Source organism: Lethenteron reissneri, chromosome 54 (genome assembly GCF_015708825.2).
Source record: "Lethenteron reissneri isolate LAM-NWPU_2019-01 chromosome 54, ASM1570882v1, whole genome shotgun sequence".
In the NCBI taxonomy this organism is placed as follows: domain Eukaryota; kingdom Metazoa; phylum Chordata; class Hyperoartia; order Petromyzontiformes; family Petromyzontidae; genus Lethenteron; species Lethenteron reissneri.
In genome coordinates, this window is record NC_083832.1 from 6,934,755 (window position 1) to 6,959,088 (window position 24,334).

Below are 24,334 nucleotides of genomic sequence, written 5' to 3' on the forward strand. Positions count from 1 at the left end.
TTATTAAAAATAAAAGCAAAAAACCCACGACGTTTCGATCGCAACACAGGCGGTCTTCATCAGGCGCATGATGAAGACCGCCTGATTCAGTTTCATTTATTAGGTATAGCCCTGTGAGCCATTCGGCTCTTGAATCGGGTGCAACCGCAAACAAACAAAAAACAAAAACATGAACAAGAAAACATTTTAAAGTGACTATGCGCAAACAGAAAAAATCTAGGAAAAAACTGCTAAGTCTTCCAGAAAAAAAGCACCGTACACCAACGCTGTGCAAAAATCCCAGTGGGATGCAAGTCAAACAACCACAAGACAACTTAGATTAAAGCCATCATTCTAACTCCGTACTACAACAAACAAACATGGCCAAACCAAAAAACGTTGTCGAAATCACCAAATAAAGCCTGATTAAGACCGCTTGTGTTGCGATCGAAACGTCGTGGGTTTTTTTGTTTTTATTTTAAATTTTATTTGATATTATTTTATTTTCTATCTACGTCACTTTACCGAAAGAACCAACAATATAAGTTATCATTTCTAGATTTGAAGCTTTCGTGACTGCAAGGATTCATATTCTTAGGTTTTTCGGTAAAGTCACGTAGGTAAAAAATTAAATTAAAATTAATACAAAATAAAATAAAAATCACGAACGGAAGCTTGTGTTGCCTCCGAAACGTCGTGATTTTTATTTGTATTTTACTTTTATTAATTTAAATTTTTTACCAACGTGACTTTACCTAAAAGAACCAAGAATAATAGGACCGTGCGGGGTGGGCTGGAAGGAATAATACTTAGTACCGGTACAGAGATATCGACCGGGTATAGAGGAGTTAAAGTAAAAATTACTGTATTCTAGTGTAACGTTAATTAAAAGTGTTTGTTTTGACAAGAAACGCTGTGAGATTTAAAGACTCGTAGTCTTTCATTTCCAACACCACCCTCAACACCACCCCTCCCACGGACGGACGGACGGACACATTAATCTATTGGTGGTCTGGTCCACTTCGTTCCTACCAGTATAAGTTACCATTCTAATTGTGCTGTGGGGGTGGGGGCTAGCGAGAGTGGGAGTGAGTGAGCGAGCGAGCGCTCTCTCGTCGCTAGATTTCCGATTACGTTCCCCCCCACCGCCCCCCCCCCGCAAGCTTAAATCAGCGCATGCGCAGTAGCGCGCGGTGGGTGTTTACGTTGGGGGCCATGGGGAACAGCTGATAGGTCGCCACTCTGAACGGCGATCACGAAATACTGTAACATCAACAACAACAGCAGCAGGAGATACAAACTTCAATACTAATACCACTGCCAGGCACTGAGACGAGAGGGCAAGATACGGCAGCGGGCATGGCGATTAACGAACTGTTCGTGAGTTGCAGGCGAGGCGACCTTTGCAGGGTCAGGTGTGTGTGTTTGTTACGCCGTGTTGTTATCATCATCATCGTCGTCGTTGTATCGAGTGTGTTTACACATCGCAGCGAGGTTCTTTCGCCATGAACTATAACGTACAGTATGTAATACGGGACGTGGGGGAATTGGTGGGTTTGAGGGAGTTGAATCGCGTATAAATATATAAATGTTGTGTCGTTAAACCCGTCACCACCCGACACGGCCAATTAGTTAAAAGGTTTGTCACGTACACAGCTGTACACGTGCCAATTCGTTACCGGTGTGCAGCACACACAAGTTGTGTGTTGGGAGAGTTAAAGCCACAACATTTACAATCGGAGTGCGATGTTTGTCTGCGTTGCCTTAAACCCATCGGTGTGGGTTTCCGTTACTGTGATCGATTGTTCGGCGATCATTCCGTACTGTGTTCCGTTGGGTTTGACCTGTTCCCGCCGCGTGAATGTGGAATTTCCACAACCGCATCGTGGCCACCCGCGTCCGTCTGAGCAGTGAAAGAGACCTGTTGTTTTAATCACTTCTCTGAGTTCAGTTTGACTGGCAATCATCGTGGTCGGTAAAATAGGTACCGTTTCGTGTGGACGTTGGGCTGGAAAGGTGACGCAAGCCCGTGGTTCGATGTTTTCGGCCACAATTTCATACCAGCGCGGTAAAGTATGGTTACATAAACCCACACAGATCGATATTGAATCAGAGGTGGATTGGCAAGGGACATTTGCGGGGAAATGAGTCGTTCTCATGAGTACGACTGCGTCTCATGAGTACGACTGCGTCTCAAATGTCAACCGCAGAAGTTAGTCCAAAATTCGAGTTGAACCACAGAACTCGGCATTAAATATCTGAGATTTTTGCTGTCTAAATACCCACGTTGTATACCACACGCACGGTACTTTAATACTATTTTGAACTGACACTTTATAAGTGTAATTTGTTGGAGGGTACTTGAGTGTGTTTTTTTCAGGAGGGAGAGACTGCCACAAACACAAAAAACTAAACATTCAAGTTTTGCGAACGGCAGCAACAGCAGATGTCATCATCAGATACAGTAGCAATTCGAATATGTACGGTGCATTTCATCCGTAGATCCCAATGTGCCGTGGTGTATAGGAAGCAGGAAACACAACAGAATCGGGGCAAACGACCAGAACTAGGGGGGTGAAGGGCAATTTAAAGAGTTTTGAGTTTTCGAGAGAGATTCCAATGACTCTGGTGACTGTGATTGCCTGGCTACAAAAGGCAAAAGCGTCGTCCCATCATCTGGGAGCTTCTCTGGCGAAAGCGTGATCACCCCCGGAACAAAGCCTCGACCTTCGGAGTCCTTAGAAGAAGGCGATCCGCGGATCTCGGGGCCCTCGTTGGAGACTATACCATGGACCAGTCCCTGCGGGTATTGTGGGACTAACCCATTTAAGAAGAGCCTCGTAGGTCAGCAGCAGACTCTTAGTCCACTCGGGAACTTGACTGGTAGTGCGTGCGCGTCAATTACTCCTCGCAGCTGCATCCAGAGCAAGCTGGAGTTGAGCCTTAACAGGACCTCAAACTCACTTGGATAAGTTGTCCAAATGGATTTTCAACGAGAGCACGGAACTTTTGTTCTGCGGCTCATTGTCTTTGCACCACGTGCCGGTGAAGTTTAAATTTCGGTTCAACGTGTTTGCAACTGGGCGGTTAGAGTAAGGCTGACAATTGGGAAGGTTGTATGGTCAAATACTGATTGGGGTGGTGGGGGGAGGTTGACCCGTCCCATCATCTCTCAGCAGTCAATATGTAGCACCGCTTAGGAATGTGGAATTTGCACAAACTAAACTTTTACTTTACCAGGTAAGGGCCCACTGAGCCACAAATGACAGCTCAACAAAGTGGCTAATTATCACCTGGAAATTGATAGCAGCAGCCAAATACTACAAACGCATGTTCATTCGAAATGTGGAGGAGAAAAACTGGAGGACCCGGATAAAAATCCACACGACCACGGGGAGAGAGACACGCAAACTCCAAATATACAGCAGGCGTCATGGTCGGGATCGAACCCACTTCCTTCTGCATACCAGGCGAGGTAGTTAACATCTCGCCACCGCAGCGCCCATTGACTCAGGCCTGTAAACAGGTGACGAGCACAGCTTGAATACTTATCTGAGCAGGAAACCCCTTTGACTTGCGTGTGATAGCATCTTGAACCAAAGAATTCCCAACTGAGCCTTTTAACTCATTGTCAATGGGGTTTTGCTTGGTTTCATTGGCCGGTTTCCTTATATTTGAGATTTTGTGTTTCGATTGGAATGAAACAGGAGTTCCTGTCAATAACCAAACAAGAGGAAAACTCTTAACATTCTGTACTTGCTCCACTGCTGCTTCAACTACTCTGGAGGTGCCTTCCGCACCTACGATTAGCGCGGTTGGCTACGTACGGTGCGAAAGAAGTTTAACATACGTCCGTCAACAATGTAAGCACTTAGTTTTCATAATCTGTCGTTTCCCCCTTATTGAACCCTAGCCTAATGAGATGAATGTCTCGCGAAGGGACTACACTCTATCCAACATTGATGTGATAGAACGTAAAGAACGAGCAGGCCTCTTGGTCAATTTAATTAAACACCCCCCGCCCCCCCAACACGGCATGTTGGACCTCGGTGCTTTTAACACCAATATTATGATACTAGCCTTTTGCCCGTCCAAGAACGGGTGTATTGCAGTAAGTCTGAAACTTGCAAGCGAAATGCAGACCCCGATGTGATATTAATTGCATCCATTCGTATACAATTTGTAAGGCCGCGGTGACACAGACTTATTTCATTTTAATGTTATAATCCCCTGTTTATCATGACGTCCTTTTTACTTTGATGTCTCAACAGTGTTACGGAGATCGCGTGACGTGAGGGTTCTGCCTTTGTAGTGAGGGTTGTAAGTTGACGCTGAGGAGGGGGCAGGAGGCGCCTCGATCCCCATGTGGAGTGACGTCACCTGCTCATGATTATTAATGAGGGGGGCTGGTCGACGTGGAGTGACGTCAAGCATGGGACACACTGACATTCTTGGCTCATTATAGTCGTAAATGTGATGTGTTGTGTTTGGTGTTGCTGTGCTTCATAGGTGCTCGCTACCAGTCTGTTAAGGCTATACGGGGGGATCTTTGTCTTTTGTGGCTGTGCTGGTTAATCCATCCGAGTTAAATATCGACTCAAAATAGCGTTGACAAATAACACTAAAAGCTGTCTGCACTTGTTAGTCTTCACATTGTGGTATTTGATGACTCGTTTGGTTACATAACAAGCATTTACTTTGCACTTCCGTGTGTTGTTGGCTCTAGTAACTTGAAAATAAAGAGCGGCAGAAATGTTACACGCTTTAGAAAAGAGATTTCGCGAAACAAAAGCGTATTCGTCGGGGTTTGAGGCCAAAACAGCACTTAATATTCTTAGAAATTCCCCGTTGTATTGAGTTTGTTGGGGTGGCTCCTAGGTAGGGCGTGCTGAGCTCGCATCACCGGTAATGGGTTCGAATACAGGCAGATGCCTGTGAACACATTCCTGCGGAGGGAGCTGGTAGGAACGTTGGGTTGCTCGGTCAATGGCCAGGGTCAACGGCGGCGTGGTGTATTCCGCAAATATGCCCGACTGTGAGGGCGGGCACAAGGCGACGTGAGTAGGTTAAACGTTGAGTTTTATAAGGGCACCACGGGGTGACCAGCCCATCCCCACCCAGCCCCACCCTCCCCACCCAGCCCCTCCTCACCCTCCCCACCCAGCCCCTCCCCACCCTCCCCACCCAGCCCCTCCCTGCACGACGGACACAATAATCCCCTGTGGGCTGGTGTAACCAGGAGGTTCCTACCAGTATTAAATCAACTTCTCAAGTGTAGTGAGTTGATAGGCTCAGGTCTGTCAGTAATGACTGCACGCAAATGACCATCGCTTTAACTTCCAACTCTGAGAGAATCCAATATATAGATTTGACTATTGTGACATATACAGTACATTAATTTCAGTGGTAGGACAGTTGGGAAAGTGTTACCCAATACTCTGTTGACTAGAGATCAATTGAAGGGATCTCAGAAGTAATTCTCTGGTGTCCGCTTCTGTGGGCTGTTCTCTAACAAGAAGGGTCACACCGGTGTGCGAGAGATACGACTTTGATTTGTCTTATGCTATGATACGGATAGCTCGGTGGAAAGACAAAATTATAAAAGACCAAAAGATCCCAGTTTTATCAAAGCCTCACAGTGTCACGTCGGTCTCTACCTTCGCTCTGCTCCAAAGAAATTGCATCTGCTCAAAACTTCAGCCAGCTTCCTTTTCTAAAGCAGTGTCAACTAAATGAGTTGTGCCTCAAAACCACTCATAATTGCTGTTGTTACTCGACTCATTCTCTTCACGGACTGGAAGTGTGGCTTTTAAATATACGTGAATTAGTTGATTTTACGTGCCTCGATAAAAAATGTGTCCAGATGAATTTGACCCGCGTAATGAATAAACACCTTCTCAACCCAGGATAATAAATAGTTCAATCCAGTCCCTGGAGTTTCCGCACCTATGCAATATATGGACTATAATTACTATGCAAAGCGCAGAATACAATTTGTTTCCAGAGCTTACGTTAATGGAGACGTGAGAGTGGTCCCACGGGGAGGGAGTGGCGATGCAGTGGGTCCTTGTGTACCCTGCTGTGAATTTATAGCCTCAGTTCCATTTCTGGTTATGGCTATCGTTAGTGGCCATTGATACATGAACTGGTTCTCCTCACCCACCCCCCACCCCACAACCCCTCTCATCAATCCGCACTGACCAGCTTCATGAAGTGTGGTTAAACAATCCCCGTGACTTACACGCATGCATGTATGTTGAACTTTTTTCGCATCGTCCGTAGCCAACCGTGCTAATCGAAGGTGCGGAGATGCCCACGTCCGCCGGTGGATTGATACAGGCCTATAAATGATTCTAAGTACGGCATTATAAGACTGGTCCCACTCTTTAAGTGAACCTCCCAAGTCAGGAAAGTGCCACCACACCCAGACTTAACTGACCATCCGTCCCCCTTGTGAATGTGTGATCTCGTGAAACGTCTCTCGCGCTCATGCTTTGTACAATCGTACAACTCTGACATAATTGCCACCACTACTTCCTTCCAGGGACATTGTGGAAGAGAGGGACTTGGAACTGAATGTGAGAGATAAATGGGACAGTACTCCATTGTACGTAAACCACACGCGCGCACACAAACACAACGCAGCACGCAGACATAGACAAAACAAGACAAATGCCACGTTTAATACCATTATTCTGTTGGGACAACTGCTGTTAGCGAGCGCCTATTGTGGTCGGCGGCGTGTGAAGGAGCAGCGTGGTCAGCACCGTGCCTGTTTTCCATTATTATCCCAGTGTTGATATTTAGACACCTCACCTGGTACTCGTAGAAGGTTGAGTGTGGACCTCAAGGGGACCCAGGACAAATGATGTGACCACTCTTCGTTATTATTAGCCGTGGCGCGGAATCGAACTCAAGTTACCTGGACCACAGTGTAATATACGAACCTGCTGTGCCACCATTCGCCATGCAGACACAGATTCACGTGCAGATACAAACATCCCTCTGTAGCACATCGATCATAGCTGGAAATTTCTCTTTGGTGGGTGGCGTGGCCAGCACCATGCCTGGACACCTTTGGCTCCCCCAGTGCTGTTTAGAAACTGCAGCAGGTACTCATTGGAAGCGGATTTTACCGAGGCAAGCCCAGAACTGATTACTTATCGCTCGCCATTGCTGTTAGCCGTGGCCAGGGGTCAGGGGTCAGTCAGGTTCCCGGGTCCATAATGCAGTGTGTTAACTACTGCGCCATGGCTCCCCACACAGATACGCGAAGGTCCCCTGTATAGCCGACATAGGCTGAGGATGGGGCAAGTGCTGTTGGCGAGCGCCTATTAAGCCCAGGACAGCGTACAACGGTGTGCTGTGACCAGCACCACGCCCGGCTACCTTTGTCTCCACAGTGATGGTGTTTACACACTGCACCAAGGTACTCACTTTAGGCCGAGTCGACTTAGACGTGGCCCAAAACCGTTTGAGTTATTCGTCACTCGTGTTGGTTGTGAGCAGGAGTCGAACCGAGTTCGCGCACAGGCACACACGCACACACAACACAAAATATTTTGGCGATGTTTCTTACGGTATTGGCACATGGTGACTTGTTTTTACAGTTAAGCTGCTGACAAGTGCATATTTGTAGTCTTTGGTATGGACAGACACTCAGAATGATATTTTAAACAGCTAAACATATATTTTTTTACACCATGGAACCTAATTTGCCAGTAAAAATATGATAATTGGTTTTTTACCCTTCTATCTGGCAACAAAACTGACACCTTTTTACAAGGAGTCATGTTTGCATAGATCACAATACCTGCAGTCATAATGCAAACAAAAAACATAACTCTGATAATGTGCACTGTCCTTGAAGTTGATTGGTCCACACCCGAGACAGCTTTCCTTAGAGGCTCATCTGGTCCAACCCATGTGAGACTAGGCTCTAACGAAAGCTGTCTCGGGTGTGGACCAATCAACTTCAAGGACAGTGCATACATTATCAGAGTTATGTTTTTTGTTTGCATTATGACTGCAGGTATTGTGGTCTATGCAAACATGACTCCTTGTAAAAAAAAGGTGTCCGTTTTGTTGCCAGATAGAAGGGTAAAGAACAATTATCATATATTTTTTATATAAAAGGTAAAGGTGCAGCCCCGCTATCACTTGCTTATGCCACTGCTTGATGAAGGGCCTCCTCTGGAGGAGGCTCGAGAGCGCCCCTCTGTATTGTATTTTGGCCTACTCTTCCACGCTGGCTATTTGGCACAGAAGAGATGGAAGTGCACCACACTTTACCACACCACGTGCGACCTACCGATTGCCTAACTGTTTCGATTGAAAGCTTTCGTGACTGCAGGGATTCGTATTCTTGGTTCTTTCGGTACGTGACTTTACTGAAAGAACCAGGAATATGCCTAACTGTTGTGCACCCATTCGTACTGATGGGTGGAGGAAAACTTGAAATAAAAACAAGGGGCGAGGAAAACGTCCCCATTGGCTCAACTGCTCTGTCACGAGATTGGGCTGGCAGTAGCATTTTGGTTGCAAGTTGCAGCTTGCTAACCATTGCATATTTTTCATGAATAAGAGGAGATGAGTGGCAAATTTCTCCCAATTATCTGCATTTTTTCCCTGTGGATAAGCAGCGTAAATTTGTGGTCAGCACCACGATTGATGGCACAGCCGATGTTAGTCCCTCCATACTGTCGCAAAGAAGAGGATTTTTGTTAATTGATGTTGCTAGAGCTATAGTATTCCATTATCAGTTTGTGCTGAGGTCATCTGCACGGTACATTACAAGAGCGTTAATCGAGTTATTTACTTCGAGCCAAAAAGGAAATTTTGTCAGATGTATAATACGCAAGAAAACGAAAGTGTGTAATAATAAGATGTTAATAGGCATGCTGTGTATTCTCAGGTATTACGCTTGCTTGTGCGGCCACGAAGAGCTCGTGGAATACCTTTTGGAAAATGGTAAGAAGCTTACAAAATAAAATAAAAATATTAAACAATAAAATTGTCACGACGTTTTGACTGAAACGCAAGCAGTCATCATCAGGTGTGAAAACCTCACGACGTTTCGACTGCAACACATGCAATCATCATCAAGTGTGAAAACCACACCTGATGATGATTGCTTGTGTATATAAAAAGTAAAGTGTGAAAACCACACCTGATGATGATTGCTTGTGTTGCAGTCGAAACGTCGTGAGAATTGTATTGTTTATTATTTTTATTATTTTATTGTTTCCCTTCTACGTGACTTTGCCGAAAGAACCAAGAATATGAATCCCTGCGGTCATGAAAGCTTTAAATCACAATTTAAGCTTACAAAAGTAAAAAATATGTCAACGGCAGGGGATGGGGAAAGGAACATGGGTGGCCTATGCACGGCTGATATGGCTGCAATTTTTTTTCTTAATTATGGCTCCAGAATAAATTTGTTGGAGGTTGCACTAATAAACGTTACCGTTATGCGCACAGCCTGTGTGGCCTTGCAACGAAGCCGTCGGAACCGAATTTAAAATGCTCGTTAAATCTACTTGCCATTTTTAATTGTTGAGATTGTTAATAATGCACACAAGCCTTGTTATGGTGTGTTAATATTTAGAATTGTGTTATAGCTTTTGCTATTGGTTCTAATCTTTATGTGGCATTGATGTATTTGTCTTGTGTTTAATTAGACTTTTCTAACTTTTTATACAGAGATGTAAACGGAAGAAACAAGGCTGTGAGATGCCTCGCATGACTTTGAAGCGTCATTTATTAGAAACGGGACTGTTTCAAGTTGCGGTCAACATTCCTGTCAACCCATACGGTTTACCCGTATTCTTAAAAAAAATGTGTCTTTGTGGTTCTCCCTTGTGATGGGACTTTGTAGGATGAACGTTGAGATTTATAATGGCACGGGGTGACCAAAAAGGTCTGAATTGGACTGTAATAAGATAGGGCACTGATAAGGGGTTGACAGGTATGACTCAAATTCGTCATGATGACACTCATTATATCACTGTAATGTCACTTCCATATGTTGTAACATGTCAATGGAGTGACATATCTGCAGCACTATGACACAGAGCCTGACTTGTGATTTTAAAGTGCTTTTTTCCTTTTTGTGATGCGTAAAACTCCCGATGAACACCTCACGGAACACACAGCCTTATGGACTTGCCTGTAAGATTAAAGCTCTTGAGGTGGCCATGTAGCTCAGCCGGCAATGCTAAGTTCCCGGGTTCAAATCCAGGCAGCTGCCGTTGATTCAATCAGGTTTTTCAAGTGCAGTGACTTAATGGTTTCAGCCCAGTCACCAATGTCTAAAACTGTAGCCAGGCGGCGTTGACATTCCTGTAATCTAGCACTGTGGAGGTGATGGTGAGTGGATCCGGAACAATGTTGCAAACCGTCCCATGGACGTTGAGGTGCTTCCTTGCCATGGCTTTCCAGGAGAACACGGTACAGCAGATTGCAGATGAAAATCATGTGCCCCCCCCCCTTCTGTTTGGGATAGAGTTGTTCCTCTCAACGTGTGGCTCTTCTCCACGTGCTTCGGCTTATTCCCACATGCATGAACACTCATCCCTTGGCCGAACGCGTCTTCATCTGTGGTCATCCAGAACAGACCATACACAACGCATAACGACGCAATGCCTGATTCACAAATACGAAGGAGACATCGCAGCGATACATCCCGCTGCTGCTGGCTTGTCCATCTGAATGTGAATTTTTAGTTGCTCTGCATCTACATGAGCCATACAAAGAAGAAGATCTTAAGCTTGGGCAATTGTCAGTCCATATTTAGTTTTTATTTATTGTTTTATAATATTTTATTATTATTTTATTGTTTCCCTGCTACGTAACTTTACCAAAAGAACCAAGAATATTTATTTAACCAGATAAGGCCCACGGAGCTATGTAGCTCTTCTTTCAGAAGCGACCTGGCCACAAATGATAGCTCAACGAAGTGGCTTATCACATGGAAATTTATAACAGCCAAATACTCAATGCATCTTTCTAAATGTGGAGGGGAAAACCCGGAGGACCCGGAGATAAATCGACGCCACTACGGGAGGAGAGACAGGAAAATTTTAAATACACAGGCGTCAGGGTAGGGATCGAACTCTCGACAGATCGAACCCACGATCTCCTGTATACCTGACGAGGTAGTTAACATCTCGCCACCTTGCAGGTGCCAAGTGTGAGGCAAACACGTTTGACGGCGAGCGCTGCCTGTACGGCGCTCTCAGCGACCGCATCCGGCGCCTGCTGCGCGATTACAAGCAGATCACGTCCCGGCGGATGGTGCGCGAGTTCTACGATGATTTCCTGGAGAGGTGAGCACCAGATAAAATGAGCTCGTGCGTAGGTATGTATGCTGAACTTCTTTCGTACGGTACGTACTAATCGGAGGTGCGGGGGGGGAAGGACAACAAGCAAAAAACTCGAAGCAGTTCTGAAGAAATTAGTTTTAAATCTCGATTTTAAAGTGCATTTCTCAGAGGAGGCTTCCTAATATTGGAAGGAAGAGCGTTCCAAACGGCCACAGAAGTGCATCTGAGAGTGCACGATGCGGTGACCGTCTTTGTTGAAAGGTTAGCCTAAAGCTGCTGCGAGGATAACCGGAGTTTGTGTGATGATTGTTATGGTCCTTGATGAGATTTGCAACGTATAGTGTGGTTCGTTTGTGGCAAGCACTTTGTATGTAATGAGTGCGACCTTATAACGTATTCGTTCTCCAACCGGACGCCAATGGAGCTCACCGAGCACCAAACGGACTTGGTCTGATTTTGTAATATCTGTCATGACGCGTGCCAAATTATTGATAATGTTTTTTTCCAGATGTCCCGTAGGGTAGTGAGTTGCAATAATCGATCATATAGTCGAGCCTTGTTGATACTATGCTGCACCTGTGTGCATGGGTGGGAGTGTTTGTCGGTCTCTTTGCCACAGCACCGGTTTCGTGTGTTTTAGGTTAGCTTGAGGGTCTGCATTCACCAGAGGTGGGTCAGGTGACTGATACCTGAGTTCAGGTATCAGAAGTACTCTATGATTAGGCTGGCTTTTTACACATAGTGAGTTGATGGTCACAGCCTCCTCTCTCCAATTACTTCATGGGGAAAACCAACCCTGTTACATTAATGTTGAGTTTTACTTAATTGATTTCTTACCGAGCTCTTGTTATTAAAACAACCCGCAAGACTCTTTCTACATGCACTATTCTGTGCAATGTATATAAAGGGAATGCCCCTAATGTGCACAAAGATCCTTATTGAAGTAATGTCAAAAATAGTTAATCATTCTCTAATGTATGATATCGCTGAGCTAGCTGTGAAAGTTCAAAATTCGAATTTCTTCATCTAATGACAATGCCAATAACACATTTAAACATCGGGTGATTAGCCTCTTCCAACATTGTTTATCTCATACAATTAAAACCATAATATAAAATTGTCAGTGCAAGTCATACGTAGCCAGGCTGAGATGATGAACTCGCTACATTTGAATATTTAGTTGAATCACGGGTGCCAGCCACGTGCTCTAACATGATGTTGTGTGTTTGTATATTTAACCTTTTTTGCAACCTACATAGCCATTGCCCTCTTGAGCCACCTGGCCACCTCCTGCAGTTGTGTGTGTGTGTACGTGCTTGCAATTATTAATGGGAGAACAAGCGTTGATAAAATTTAACTTGTAAACAACACTTGCGTTTTTCTTACCGACAGTCTTTCAAGGGCTTCTATTTGCGCTGCAAAAAAATTCCTCCCGCGTGTTTTTTTTGGCGGCGTTGAGTTTGCGTTGACACGTGCCGCTGTGGTCGCGTGCAGGCTGCTAGAGCAGGGCTTCTACAGCGACGTGTGCTTCATTGTGCACGGGCAGTCGTTCCGCACGCATCGCTGCGTCCTCTGCGCCCGCTCCCCCTACTTCGCTGAGAAATTCCAGTCAAAGTGGAAGGGCAAGAACATAATTTCTCTGATGCACCCACTGGTAGGTGAACGGCATGACTTGCATCACCACCATTGTCATCAGCCATGGTCAATACACCGCTCAATAAAGACCTCCCCAAGTCTTCGCCGTCTCTCACGCATCCACGGTCTATGGGACCCTTTTTATCGGCGTCAAGATCATGACAAAGGAATAGCCTTTGGGACCTCCTTTGCCGGTATCAAAATATTATAATAGTTTTTTTACCCTTTATCTGGCAACAAAACTGACACCTTTTTTTACAAGGAGTCATGTTTGCATTGACCACAATACCTGCGGTCGGAATGCAAAAAGGCGTCATCTGGTCCAACACCATGTGAGACTAGGCACTAAGAAAAGCTGTCTCGGGTGTGGACCAATCAATTTCAAGGACAGTGCATACATTATCAGAGTTGTCTTTTGTTTGCATTCCGACCGCAGGTATTGTGGTCAATGCAAACATGACTCCTTGTAAAAAAAAAAGTGTCAGTTTTGTTGCCAGATAAAAGGGTAAAAAAACAATTATCAAAGAAATAGTCCTTTAACCTTTCTGGCAATAATACAGGAGGTGGTAAGATGATCAAACACCAAAGAGACACCTGTTGCAAGACATCAGGTCTCCATTAACTCCACCTGCTATCTAATAATTAAAGCTAGTACCTGCACGCCAGCTGATCTCATCGCTCCGTGTCCTGGGTGGACCTCGTCTCAGACACGTTCCATTCCTTGCCTGCCACTTCGTTATTATTCTTGACCATCGCCCATCATTCCTTGCAGCAATTTGTCTTCACCAAGCCGAACTGCCATCTCCTGGCCACCTCACAGCACAAGCCTGTAACACCTGGTATTCGAAGACAGTCTCCCATCCAAGCATTAACCAGGCTGAAACACTCTTTAGCTTCTGAGATGTGACGAAATTAGGCACATTCAGGGTGATTGGGATATATGCACATGTGTACATGTGTAGTGACATACTCGATGTCACTAGAGGGCAGCCGCAGTCCCAAGTGACGAAGGGTACTGCAGGGGCATAGCCCTGGCAAAGGTGAGAGAGAGGGCACGTGATGACATGGCCTGTGGGTGCACCCGGGAGGACACGTGGCCGGACGAGGTGGAAGGGGCTACCCCCCAAAGGGGGTGAGAGGGACACGTGATGGGGAACCAGAAACCCTCGTAGAATCTGGAATGGGGCGTGGCCTGGCCACGCCGGGGCGGATAAAAGCCGGTGCGGAGAAGCAGGCAGGTTGTCGTTGTTGCTGTCCCAGGGAATGGAATCCGCCAGCCAGGTCTTGGATCCTCGGTCTTCGGGCGTCAGACAAGCCATCGAGAGCCGGGCAGCGTGTTAGCTGACCCGGCCGACTATATAGAGTTCCCGTGTGGTTATGTAGCTATCTGTGGTGGTCACCGCCCTTAGTCGTTATCCCGGTGAGTGTAAACTTACCTGTTGTGTTAGTAAATCAAACATGTTGCCTTCATACTCGAGTGCGTCTCAATAGAACCCCACTTCACATGTCTCACTTAAAAAAATGACTGATTCAACAACATGTTCTTTCCAGGTCAATCCTGCTGCCTTTGGCTCAATTTTGCAGTATCTTTATACAGGTGAGTGTTATCATACATAAAATAATGCATTTCATTACAAGGTTAATGTGTAATGTTAAAAAGATTATTCAAAAATCCTACAGTGGATAAACGAATGTCACTTAACATTCGCACCTTTACGACAGTATTTCATGTGTGCAGAAAAATAAACAATATATTCCGGTTTTCCTAGCCTTATGCAGTAGATGCGTTCCAAAAAAAGAATGGCACGCAAAGCATTATCACGAAAGCATAGACCGACTGTACAGTCACCCTAACCACAATGCACCACACGAGACAGCAGCCTGCCGAGCAGCACACACTAACGTTGTGCCGTTGTCGACCGCATAGCTGCGTATGAGTGAATTCAAACCGCATGTAGCAAATTTTTGGATTAGCTGTTTATATGAGAAATCGAACCGAACCCGCATAAAGCGATGGGAAACCTGTATACATAATGTCTTCAAAGTCCAGGCTATATGAAACAAGTATTGCTTTGTGGGGAAGGTGTTGCAGAAAGACTGTTTCCATCACTGTTTGCGGGGCTGTAAACAGAAAATTGGCACTGCAGATAATTCTCAATTGAATGGAAAGCCAATTTTGTTTCTTTATCCGTTTGCACGCACGGAGAGTCTTGACTTTGAAAAAGAGACTTTTGTCTCCATGGGCTCCCCTGGTGTTATCTTTCGTCACAAAGCCCACCTCATGTTGACGCCGCGTGTTTGTGCGTAAGGTCGTATGGACACGGACGTGGAGAACATCGAAGACTGCCGACGCCTTGCCAAGCAGTGCCAGCTGCTGGAGTTGATAGAGGAGCTCGACTCCAAGTGCAAGCAGGTGTACGAGTTTGGTGAGTGGCGACGTTGCTGGCGCAGGGTTTGTGCATTTACCCCGTTAACCCACGGCGTCGAAATTGAACCAAACGCTTATGCCGATTCCATGTACTCATGTCTGACGTGGCTGTTGTTTACAGTTGCACCCAATAAATAAATTAAGCATTCAACTGACGCTGTACAGAGTTTAGTTTTAAGTTTAATATTGACCTGTTGCCAGTTTCCCAGCTATCTTACAAGGGAGGTCCGTGGTGCATGAGCACGGTAGCAACAAAACAAAAGCATCAATATTGCAGAGAAAGAGTACAGCGAAACCATTAATTTTCGTGGGTTTTATGATTGCCGTTTTGCGTATTCGCGACAAATTTAGCGTAGTGCTATTTGGAATTCGCGGGGTTGTGTTTTAAATATTTGTAGCCATAGCACGGGACTACCTGACAAGAAGTACCGTACATACTCTTCTTTTATTGTTTCCCTTATACGTGACTTTACAGAAAGAACCAAGAATATGAATCCCGGCAGTCACGAAAGCTTTAAATCAAAATGTGTGGGCTAGTCAAAAATTCATTCAGCTGTGTTGCGTGATTACAATTTTTTCAGTGTCGACAAAACCTGGCACCTGCGTCAAGGTGATAACAGTGGAGGCTTTCGATGCCTGTCGACTACGAGAGGACATGGAGTTGCTGGCCGATTGTGCCTTCCCACCGGAGTTGAGGGTGAGGTGATCTTGCAGCGCATTGCACTACACGAGAGGGAACGTGTTGGACGCATTGACATCTATCACGATGGAATGTAACTTATGTATATTGAACTTCTTTCGCGCCGTACGTATCCAACCGTGCTGATGGGAGGTAATGAGGCATGTCCTGCAGTGTACTCCCGAAGGGTTTCTTAAGTGTAAGAGTCCCTATGGCCCCATCTTGCATGGTAAGAAACCTCGTTTGTCTGTGTCAGTCACAGGGCGTAATTGAGTGATGTCGGTTAAGTAAGGGTTTAGAAAATGACTGAGAAGGAATCGGGCTTTTATTGTAATGATGGTGAGCAATGTAACACCCTGCGATTTTTTTTTTAAACCAAGTTAAATGTAAATAAACACGAAATGTTTCAGCCGTGAAATAATTTTTGGGCTTTCGAAATAATTAATCTTTTGTCTATTTCTCACATTTTTTCCCGAGTTCATATTTGTGAATAGGGATGTTAAATAGAGAAAAACATGGGCAACTTTGGCAAAAATGTTTACCTTTTTAGGGATTTAAACTAACATTTGATGGGTGTTTTATAACAATGACGTTTCAGTAGTCCGTCACTTAATTTACTTGATCATGACCACTATGTGAAAGTGCTGTTTTTAATGTTATCCTCAAGGTTGGCTTTGGAGAGCTGCCCTTTGACTGTGCAGATACCTTTCCATCCTACCCTGATGTCTGCTTTGAAGTGGATGGCAACCGGTTTCTGTGTCACAAGGTGAGATCGTGCTATCCCGACACCTGTTCTCGAATCTATACGTTCCTCGATCTGTCTCTCAACGTAATTTGAAGTGTGCACGTCTCCACGCTTCTTTGTGCATTTTCAGATTATGTTTTATACTTTTCATGAATGAATATGCATGTTAACTATTTGTATTTTTATTTTGATGCTTGTTTACCCAGGAAAGCCACAATGAGTCTCATGACTTTTGCAGGAGGGTCCTGTAAAGTTTTCACAGTAGTCCGTGAAGTGGCAGGTTGTGTTTTACATTTGGCAAATTTGGACAATGACACCAACACACAATGGTCTACCTTTGCGAATGATGTTACGTGATCTTTTATGTCCGGTCTGAAGTTTATAGCGCGTATGGCCTTTTTTTAGGTTTATACGCGCAATATTAATCTGAGTGGCCGCTATAATCAAACCGTGATCCTCTGGAATGGGCAGCGTTGTGCACTCCCACCCGGTCATGCCACCGCCCTGTGTCACGGAAGGTAGTACGTTATATCCTGTAGGCAAGAGATTGCTGACAACCAAACCTTAACTCTCAGGGTCTCGTACAAAATCGTAAATGATGGTGAATATTGCATGCACATTAATGTTTACATAATTTCCCCCCCCCCCCTTTACACGATTATTCGACCGCCAGTTGTTCTTCTGTGGTCGGAGCGACTACTTCAAGGCGTTGCTGGAAGACCACTTCAGTGAGGCGAGCGAGCTGCAGACAGAGCCGAGCGTGTGCGTGGTGAAGCTGCACAACATCTCCCTTGAGATGTTCAGCACCATCCTCTACTACATCTACAGTGACATGGCCGAGGTGACCTCCGCAATCTTGCGCCGTAAATTCCCTCCCGCCCCCCCACGCCCCCCAATGATCCCGCATGGTACGATGCGATTAAAAACCGCTCGAGCGTCTTAAGGGACGCTACCGTAGTGCATCGGATGAGCACGTTGGACTTGCAATACAGGGGTTCAGTTGTGGCAGTAGTCAGGCCTCCGTGCAGATGAGAGAAGTGCTCTGGAAAAGGGTGGATAATTAATCGTATTAACCAAGTCTTGTCAGTGATAGGATTTCCTCGCCAGATGCCGCGGAGTAAACGGTCAGCACACTGAACTTGAAATCCAGAGGTTCGATTCCATCTCTCGACACGGAAGTTGAAACCATGCTGAAAGTGATTAAATTCCCCCCCCCCCCCCCACCTTTGTCCACCCAACGGGTACACCAGTCGATCGACGGGTAAAGTGTGGGTCCCCCCACCTCTTGCAAGACGTCTGGCCAGTGTGGGGGGATAAGGAATAAGCCAATTGTTTTATAGAGCGGTCTATTTTGAGGAATCGAAGAACATTGGGAGAGGCCTTTTCCTATAAGTGAAAGTTAAAGGCTGCAAACAACAACAGAGCCTGAACTCTAAACAGCCAATGACCATCTTCTTGGTTCTTTCGGTAAAGTCACGTAGAAGGGAAGTAATAAAATAATAAAAATAAAACATAATAAAACAATTCTCACGACGTTTATGTTTTATTTTTATTATTTTATTACTTCCCTTCTACGTGACTTTACCGAAAGAACCAAGAAGATGAATCCCTGCAGTCACGAAAGCTTTAAATCGAAAGCCAATGACCAATAATGCTGTTGAGGATCTCTTCCACCAGATGTCGCCAAACGCATTGGTTTACTTTGTTGTTGTATGATGCAGGCAGGTGGCTTTTCAGTAATGATTGCACTGAAACTTGACGTGTTTTATTTTTACAGACACGTACTTTTGCGTATTTGCTACCCACAATACTCCACCGCAGCACACAATTATTGTTGAGTTTTTTGATGCTGTTGAACGGTCCGCAAAGTTTCCATGAAGTGCCCTTGCCTGTAATCTCTGGCAACCCAGCGGTGTTTGACGGGCCCGACTCTGTCGATGAGACTCTGAAAGTCAAACTGGTCCAGAGTTTGCCTACTTCAACGAAGTAGCTGGTCCAGAGGGCCCATAGGCAGATGGACTTGTTGTTTTATTAGTATGTAGAGAGACAGACTTTTGCATCTTTATTAGTTATAAGTGTTCATAGCTATTTAGCGTAATAATGGGGTTTGTGATGTTACTATTATTACTAATAATACTTACACACTCTTTAGTGTCCATGAGCGTGCTCTAGTCAATTGTTTCAAGGGGATCTGGGCCATGAAAAACATTCAGGGCTCAGTAGGCTCTTCTGCTGAAGTTTAACACGTAGTAGTCTTTCGCGACCAATATCATCCATAATAAAGGTTTTTTGGGTTAGATCGCGTAAATATAAACGTGTCGTTAAACCCGCCACCACCCGACACGGCCAATTAGTAAGGTTTGTCACGTAAACAGAACATGCCAATTGGTTACTAGTACAGCACACCGGTTGTGTGTTGTAGAGCAAATCCGCAACATTTACAATCTACAGGGGAGAATGTCAGCAATAGCAAGTGCGGTTCCCAGCATGGGCTTCATTGTTGAGAATTGCTGCTCTCAAGTTTTATTTTGGCCAGATAAAACACCATGCCAGATAATAGCAATAATCTCTTGTTTTATCAAACGAAACTATTTTTATTTTACCAGGTAAGGCCCACTGAGCTGTGTAGCTTTTTCGGAAGCGACCTAGGCACACATAGCTCAACGAAGTGGCTTATTGCGTGTAAATTCACAGCAGACAAACGCTCTAAACGAATGTTTCTAAATGTGGAGGGAAAAACCGGAGGACCCGGAGAAAAATACACACGACCACGGGGAGAGACATGCAAGCTCCAAAAATACAGGCGTCAGGGTCGGGATTGAACCCACGACCTCCAGTATACCAGGCGAGGTAGTGAACATCTCACCACCATGGGACTGTACGTAAAAATAAAAAACATCTCAACACCATGGCACTGTACGTAAAAATAAAAACAACACTCACAAGTGTAGATACTCTTTCTGACCTGAGTCCACCGAGAGGAAACCCTGAACAGGTTTTGATACCACGCGGCATTGTTTACGCTGTGCATGACTTGCAATCAAACACAGACATTGGCTGTGCACTAACCACTGCGCCACTGTTCCCTGTACCCACACAACCACACGCACACGCACGTTTGCAATCGCACACACACACTGCAGCTGTCGAGCGAGGAAGCATGCGAGATGCTGCCCGTGGCCGACATGTACCTGCTGCCGGGTCTCAAGCGGCTGTGTGGCAAGGTGCTAGCTCACAGTCTGGGAGAGGACAATGTCCTGGTCATGTGGAGGATGGCCAAGCTGTTCTCATTACCGCGCCTCGAGGACCAGTGCACAAAGTTCATGGCCAGGATCCTGGACAAGGCAAGCTGCCAGTTGCCACTGTGGGCTGTGAGTGTGTGTGGTTGTCAGTGCGGGGAGTGGTAGTGTAGCGGTTAGCGCGCTGCACTGCAAACCCGGCGACCCGGGTTCGTTTCCTGCTCACGGCCAACACCAGTGACGATTATCAGAACCGGTTTTGGGCCTCCCCTAGGTCGACTCGGCCTCATGAGTACCTGGTGCAGTGTGTAAACACCGCCACTAGAGAGGCAAAGGTGGGCGAGCGTATTGCTGGTCACCCACCCCCTCGTGTGCCATGACGACCTTCAAATGTGCTCACTAACAGCACTTGCCCCAACAGTCTCTTAAGGCTATATGGGAGACCTTTGTATTTGTTGTTGTTAATGTGAGCAGAGCACCAGGAAGCTAAATGTGGCACGTTGACAGAGGTGATGCCCCTTGCCAGTCGCCTTGGTGAACCCATTTCTCCTGGGTCTGTTCCACGACCTGCCTGCGAGCCTTTGGCATTTTTCATGGCCTCTGAGTGCACCTCGCTTGGCAGCTGTGGTTGTTGGTAGACTTCACACTGGTTATCTGTGTATATGATTGTATGAGTGACTGTATTTTGTGTTTGTCTTTGAGTTGACTGTAGCCTGCCTATGTGTGTTTGTGACTGTATGTGTTACTGTGCGACTGATTTCTTGATTTTTAACTGTGGGTGATGATTACCGCAGCCATTTGATGCCGGGTACAGTGTTGTAACGTTGACTCGCTACCATTCACCTTTTGGCATTCATGGAGCAGTGGATAGATCATGGCTGCCCCTGATAATGTATGTGTCAGGTTCAGTGTTGGCACATTGGCTATTAATGCTGTTTGCCCGCACGCTCTGACCTTCATATAGCAGTGGATGGATATCATGGTTGCCCCTGATAATGTATGTGTCAGGTTCAGTGTTGGCACATTGGCTATTAATGCTGTTTGCCCACACGCTCTGGCCTTCATATAGCAGTGGATGGATCATGGTTGCTGTTGATGATGGAGGTGCCACAGTGGCGAGATGTTAATTCCCTCGCCTGGTATGCAGGAGCTCGTGGGTTCGATCCCGACCGACGCCTGAATATTTTGAGTTTGCATGTTCTCCCTGTGGTCGTTTGGATTTTTCTCTGGGTGCTCCAATTTTTCCCTCCACATTTAGAAATACGCCTTTAGAGTATTTGGTTGCCATAAATTTTCACGTAATAAGCCACTAAGTGGAGCGATCATTTGTGGCCAGGTCGCTTCTGGAAAAAAGGGCTATACAGCTCGTTGGACCTTACCTGAAAAAATAAAAAAAATAGTTTAGTTGATGACGTTCGACGATGAGATGCCAAGTGAGGTCTTAGCGCGTTGTCTGCGAACCCGCCCGCCCGTTCCCCCGCAGCTCGTGGAGTCGGAGGAGTTTGCCGAGACGGTGAAGGTGGACGCCGAGGCGGTGGAGGAGCGGCAGGAGACGGACTCCATCCCCCTGGTGGACGACATCCGCTTCCACGTGACGTCCAGCGTGCAGACCTTCAGCGCCATGGAGGAGGCCAACCAGAAGCTGGCGGCGCTCGACGCGCTGCTCGCGCGGCTCGGTATCGAGTGCTAAGACGCCCCCCCCCCCACCCACCCACCGAGATGTCAAGGAGGGAGGATGAGGAGGACGAGAAGGAGGAAGGGCCCCACCTCGTGTCGGCAAAGGTTGAAGGCTGAACGGATGACGCTCGGCTCTTGTGCATAGCAGAAACTGGCCTCCTGCTAAAGCTAAACGGCGCAACTTTCCTGCATGCAACTTATTTTTGTCGCGCCTCTTCATGGTTGCGCAGCGTCCCGTGTCGAGTGCCCACCGCACCTCTTCATCGCTTGTGTTTGGAAATACAGGAGCGTGTGACCGAGAGACATTGCAGTCAATCGCAGGTCCCCGTGTCTTTGCATCGGTAATACGGTAGAGGCTAGCAAGGCCTCGGGCACAACTCCCCTTGCCCAACACTCTTGCCTGGATTTCCCTGCCTAAGGAGTTCACTTGAGCTGGGCAGGAATCGAGGCAAGGACATGTCTGCTGAACCTATCGATGCCTGTATTTTCCAGATTGTAAAACACACCTCTTCCCTCTGCTAAATCAAACGTGGGTGGCATCCTTTGAGAACATCTTATAAGCTGGGATAAATGGTTTGTTAACAAAAACTAATCTTGGTGAAATAAGTATAGGCAAAATATTATGTTTAATATAATCAAGTTGAGGGTGTGGATCACCTTCCTGAAAACAGATTAATCAAGTGTTCTTTATTAGACATCTCCATGCCTTCACGCTGAAAACTAAATCCATAAGTTAACGTGTCTTCATATTGCTTTAGTTACCCATGTGATCTCATTCAAGTGCTGTTGAACACACATTTAACGACGGAACAAAATTTTGCATACAGGTGCTCTTGCCTATAATATTTGGTCATTCAGTTGCATCTGTTTAAAGAGCCTGACTGTGCTGATGAAACCCTGAAGGTCATAACCATCTTGCTTAAACAAATGCTTCTGGAAAATATTCGTCTGGAAAGCCAATAGAGGCCAGTGGACTAAATATATACAGGCTGCTTCAAAAAAATGTTAACTCTTCTGAGAATTTTCAATAATACCACTAGAAATGTGACTCCATGCTCTGCAGACCAAACTGGAGAAGATTCCAGGCATTGTGTTGACAATGATGGCGAACAAGTGTCGACTTTCATAATCAACGTTTTTGGGTTAGATCGCGTTATTTATAAATGTGTCGTAACCCTCCACCACCCGACACGGCCAATCAGTAAAAAAGTGTCACGTTGACAAAATTTCAAATAGTTAACTGCTTTAGCCCACCGGTGTGTTGAAGCATGAAACCACAACATTTACAATTTTTGAGTACGACGTTTCAACACACCGGTGGTTTAAAGTAGTGAACTATTGTGTTATTTGCTGATTGGCCGTGTCGGGTGGTGGAGGGTTACGACACATTTATAAATAACGCGATCTAACCCAAAAACGTTGATTATGAATATTGGTCGCAAAAGCCTACGTGTTAAACTGAAGTGTAGACTTTGACTTACTGAAGCTATTAACATACATTCGTTATATTACAGTGTATTATCCGTTATTTTTCCTTTAAAAACATAAGTTTTAACATTTTTTAAGCGCCCTTTATTTAGATTCATATTTGGACGAACAACGGCAGTTTTCCTTATAAACATTTGAACTAAACTTTTTTAGAGCGCAAAGTGGCGACTTGTATTTTCCCAGTTAAGCGGAGGCAATCCAGAACCAACATTGTTGCAAGTGACATCGTTACAGAAAAGTCGCACGATTTGCCCTGAAGCTTTAGGGCGGCATCGTTACCTTGCCATTTGCATGCGCTTCATGTGTTCTCCCCCGCACAGCTTAACATAACAGCACGCACGGTACGTCGCGTCGTTTGAATGCGTACAGCAGCCGTCGGGCAGGACACGCCAGATACGTGCGACCCGAGCCTTTTAACCGCTGGTAATTCAGAGGTGTAGGTGACGACGCGTCTAAATGCTGACGTTCAGCCGGTGCTTCCGTAGCCGTCGGCCGTGTTGTTGTGTCACCTCGTGATCGTGTGGAAGACGATGCGTCTGTAGGCAAGATCCTGTTAGCCAGGCCACCAGGTTCAACCTCGCGTTTTCCCTGTCACTTAATTTTAAATCGTTATTCAATTCACCTGACGGCTCACGGTTCCGTCCTTTACGTAATGCCGATTTTGAATTGTTCGTCCATAGGCCGCAAAAAACAATTGCATACCACCCGAGGTGGAAAAATATTAGTGCTATCAGTCTCTTTACATGGCCAATAAAACTGAATTATATTTGTGACCTGCTGATGGGCAAAGGGTGTCACCTAGTGTATTGTTATTGACCAAAAAAAATTAATTGGTGCAGGTGAGAGCGACCAATATCAATATCTGGTCTGGGTCCACAACCCAGGCATTGTGGCAAGCATCAACCAAAAACGGTGCCCGTGAACTTAACACTCCCATGGGGAAAAATGCTCAGAAGATGAGCGGAGATGGCTCTACGCCATGGCAGTAACTCTCAAACTCTGGACGAAAGGTGCAGCCTCGGCTTCAACGGCTCATTGCTGCTGTATAGAAAGCAACTCGTGTTCATGGGGCCTGGGCATTCTAATGGGTTTTTAGTGCTTGGTGTTGCCCCAATTGTGGTTTTCGATTGCAATCGCCCG

The 24,334-nt window shown here is 45.7% G+C and overlaps 1 protein-coding gene across 6 annotated transcripts; it reads left to right on the top strand.

Annotated features, from left to right (window-relative positions):
• The first annotated feature begins 1,180 nt into the window (after positions 1-1,180).
• On the top strand, positions 1,181-22,854 carry ABTB1 (ankyrin repeat and BTB domain containing 1). Of its 6 annotated transcripts, none has more exons than XM_061574188.1 (13): positions 1,197-1,290; positions 1,321-1,394; positions 6,524-6,586; positions 8,894-8,949; positions 11,162-11,306; positions 12,798-12,957; positions 14,490-14,535; positions 15,248-15,364; positions 15,948-16,063; positions 16,713-16,811; positions 17,464-17,631; positions 19,934-20,134; positions 21,513-22,854. In XM_061574188.1, exons 2-13 carry the CDS (start codon positions 1,339-1,341, stop codon positions 21,717-21,719), a joined length of 1,434 nt encoding a protein of 477 aa, XP_061430172.1. In that variant the 5' UTR covers positions 1,197-1,290; positions 1,321-1,338; the 3' UTR covers positions 21,720-22,854. The 6 variants fall into 6 exon arrangements, with proteins under 6 accessions (XP_061430171.1, XP_061430173.1, XP_061430176.1 ...); XM_061574191.1 differs by lacking the exon at positions 1,197-1,290 and adding an exon at positions 7,246-7,404 and having other exon boundaries at positions 1,329-1,394; positions 8,891-8,949; XM_061574187.1 differs by having other exon boundaries at positions 1,181-1,394.
• Positions 22,855-24,334: the final 1,480 nt, after the last annotated feature.

Bases quoted from the DNA above. Each gene is read 5' to 3' on its own strand.
- ABTB1 (XM_061574187.1), top strand. From the start codon at position 1,339: ATGGCGATTAACGAACTGTTCGTGAGTTGCAGGCGAGGCGACCTTTGC. The intron at 8,950-11,161 runs GTAAGAAGCTTA...GCCACCTTGCAG, and splicing joins GGAATACCTTTTGGAAAATG to GTGCCAAGTGTGAGGCAAAC. The intron at 15,365-15,947 runs GTGAGTGGCGAC...CAATTTTTTCAG, and splicing joins CAAGCAGGTGTACGAGTTTG to TGTCGACAAAACCTGGCACC.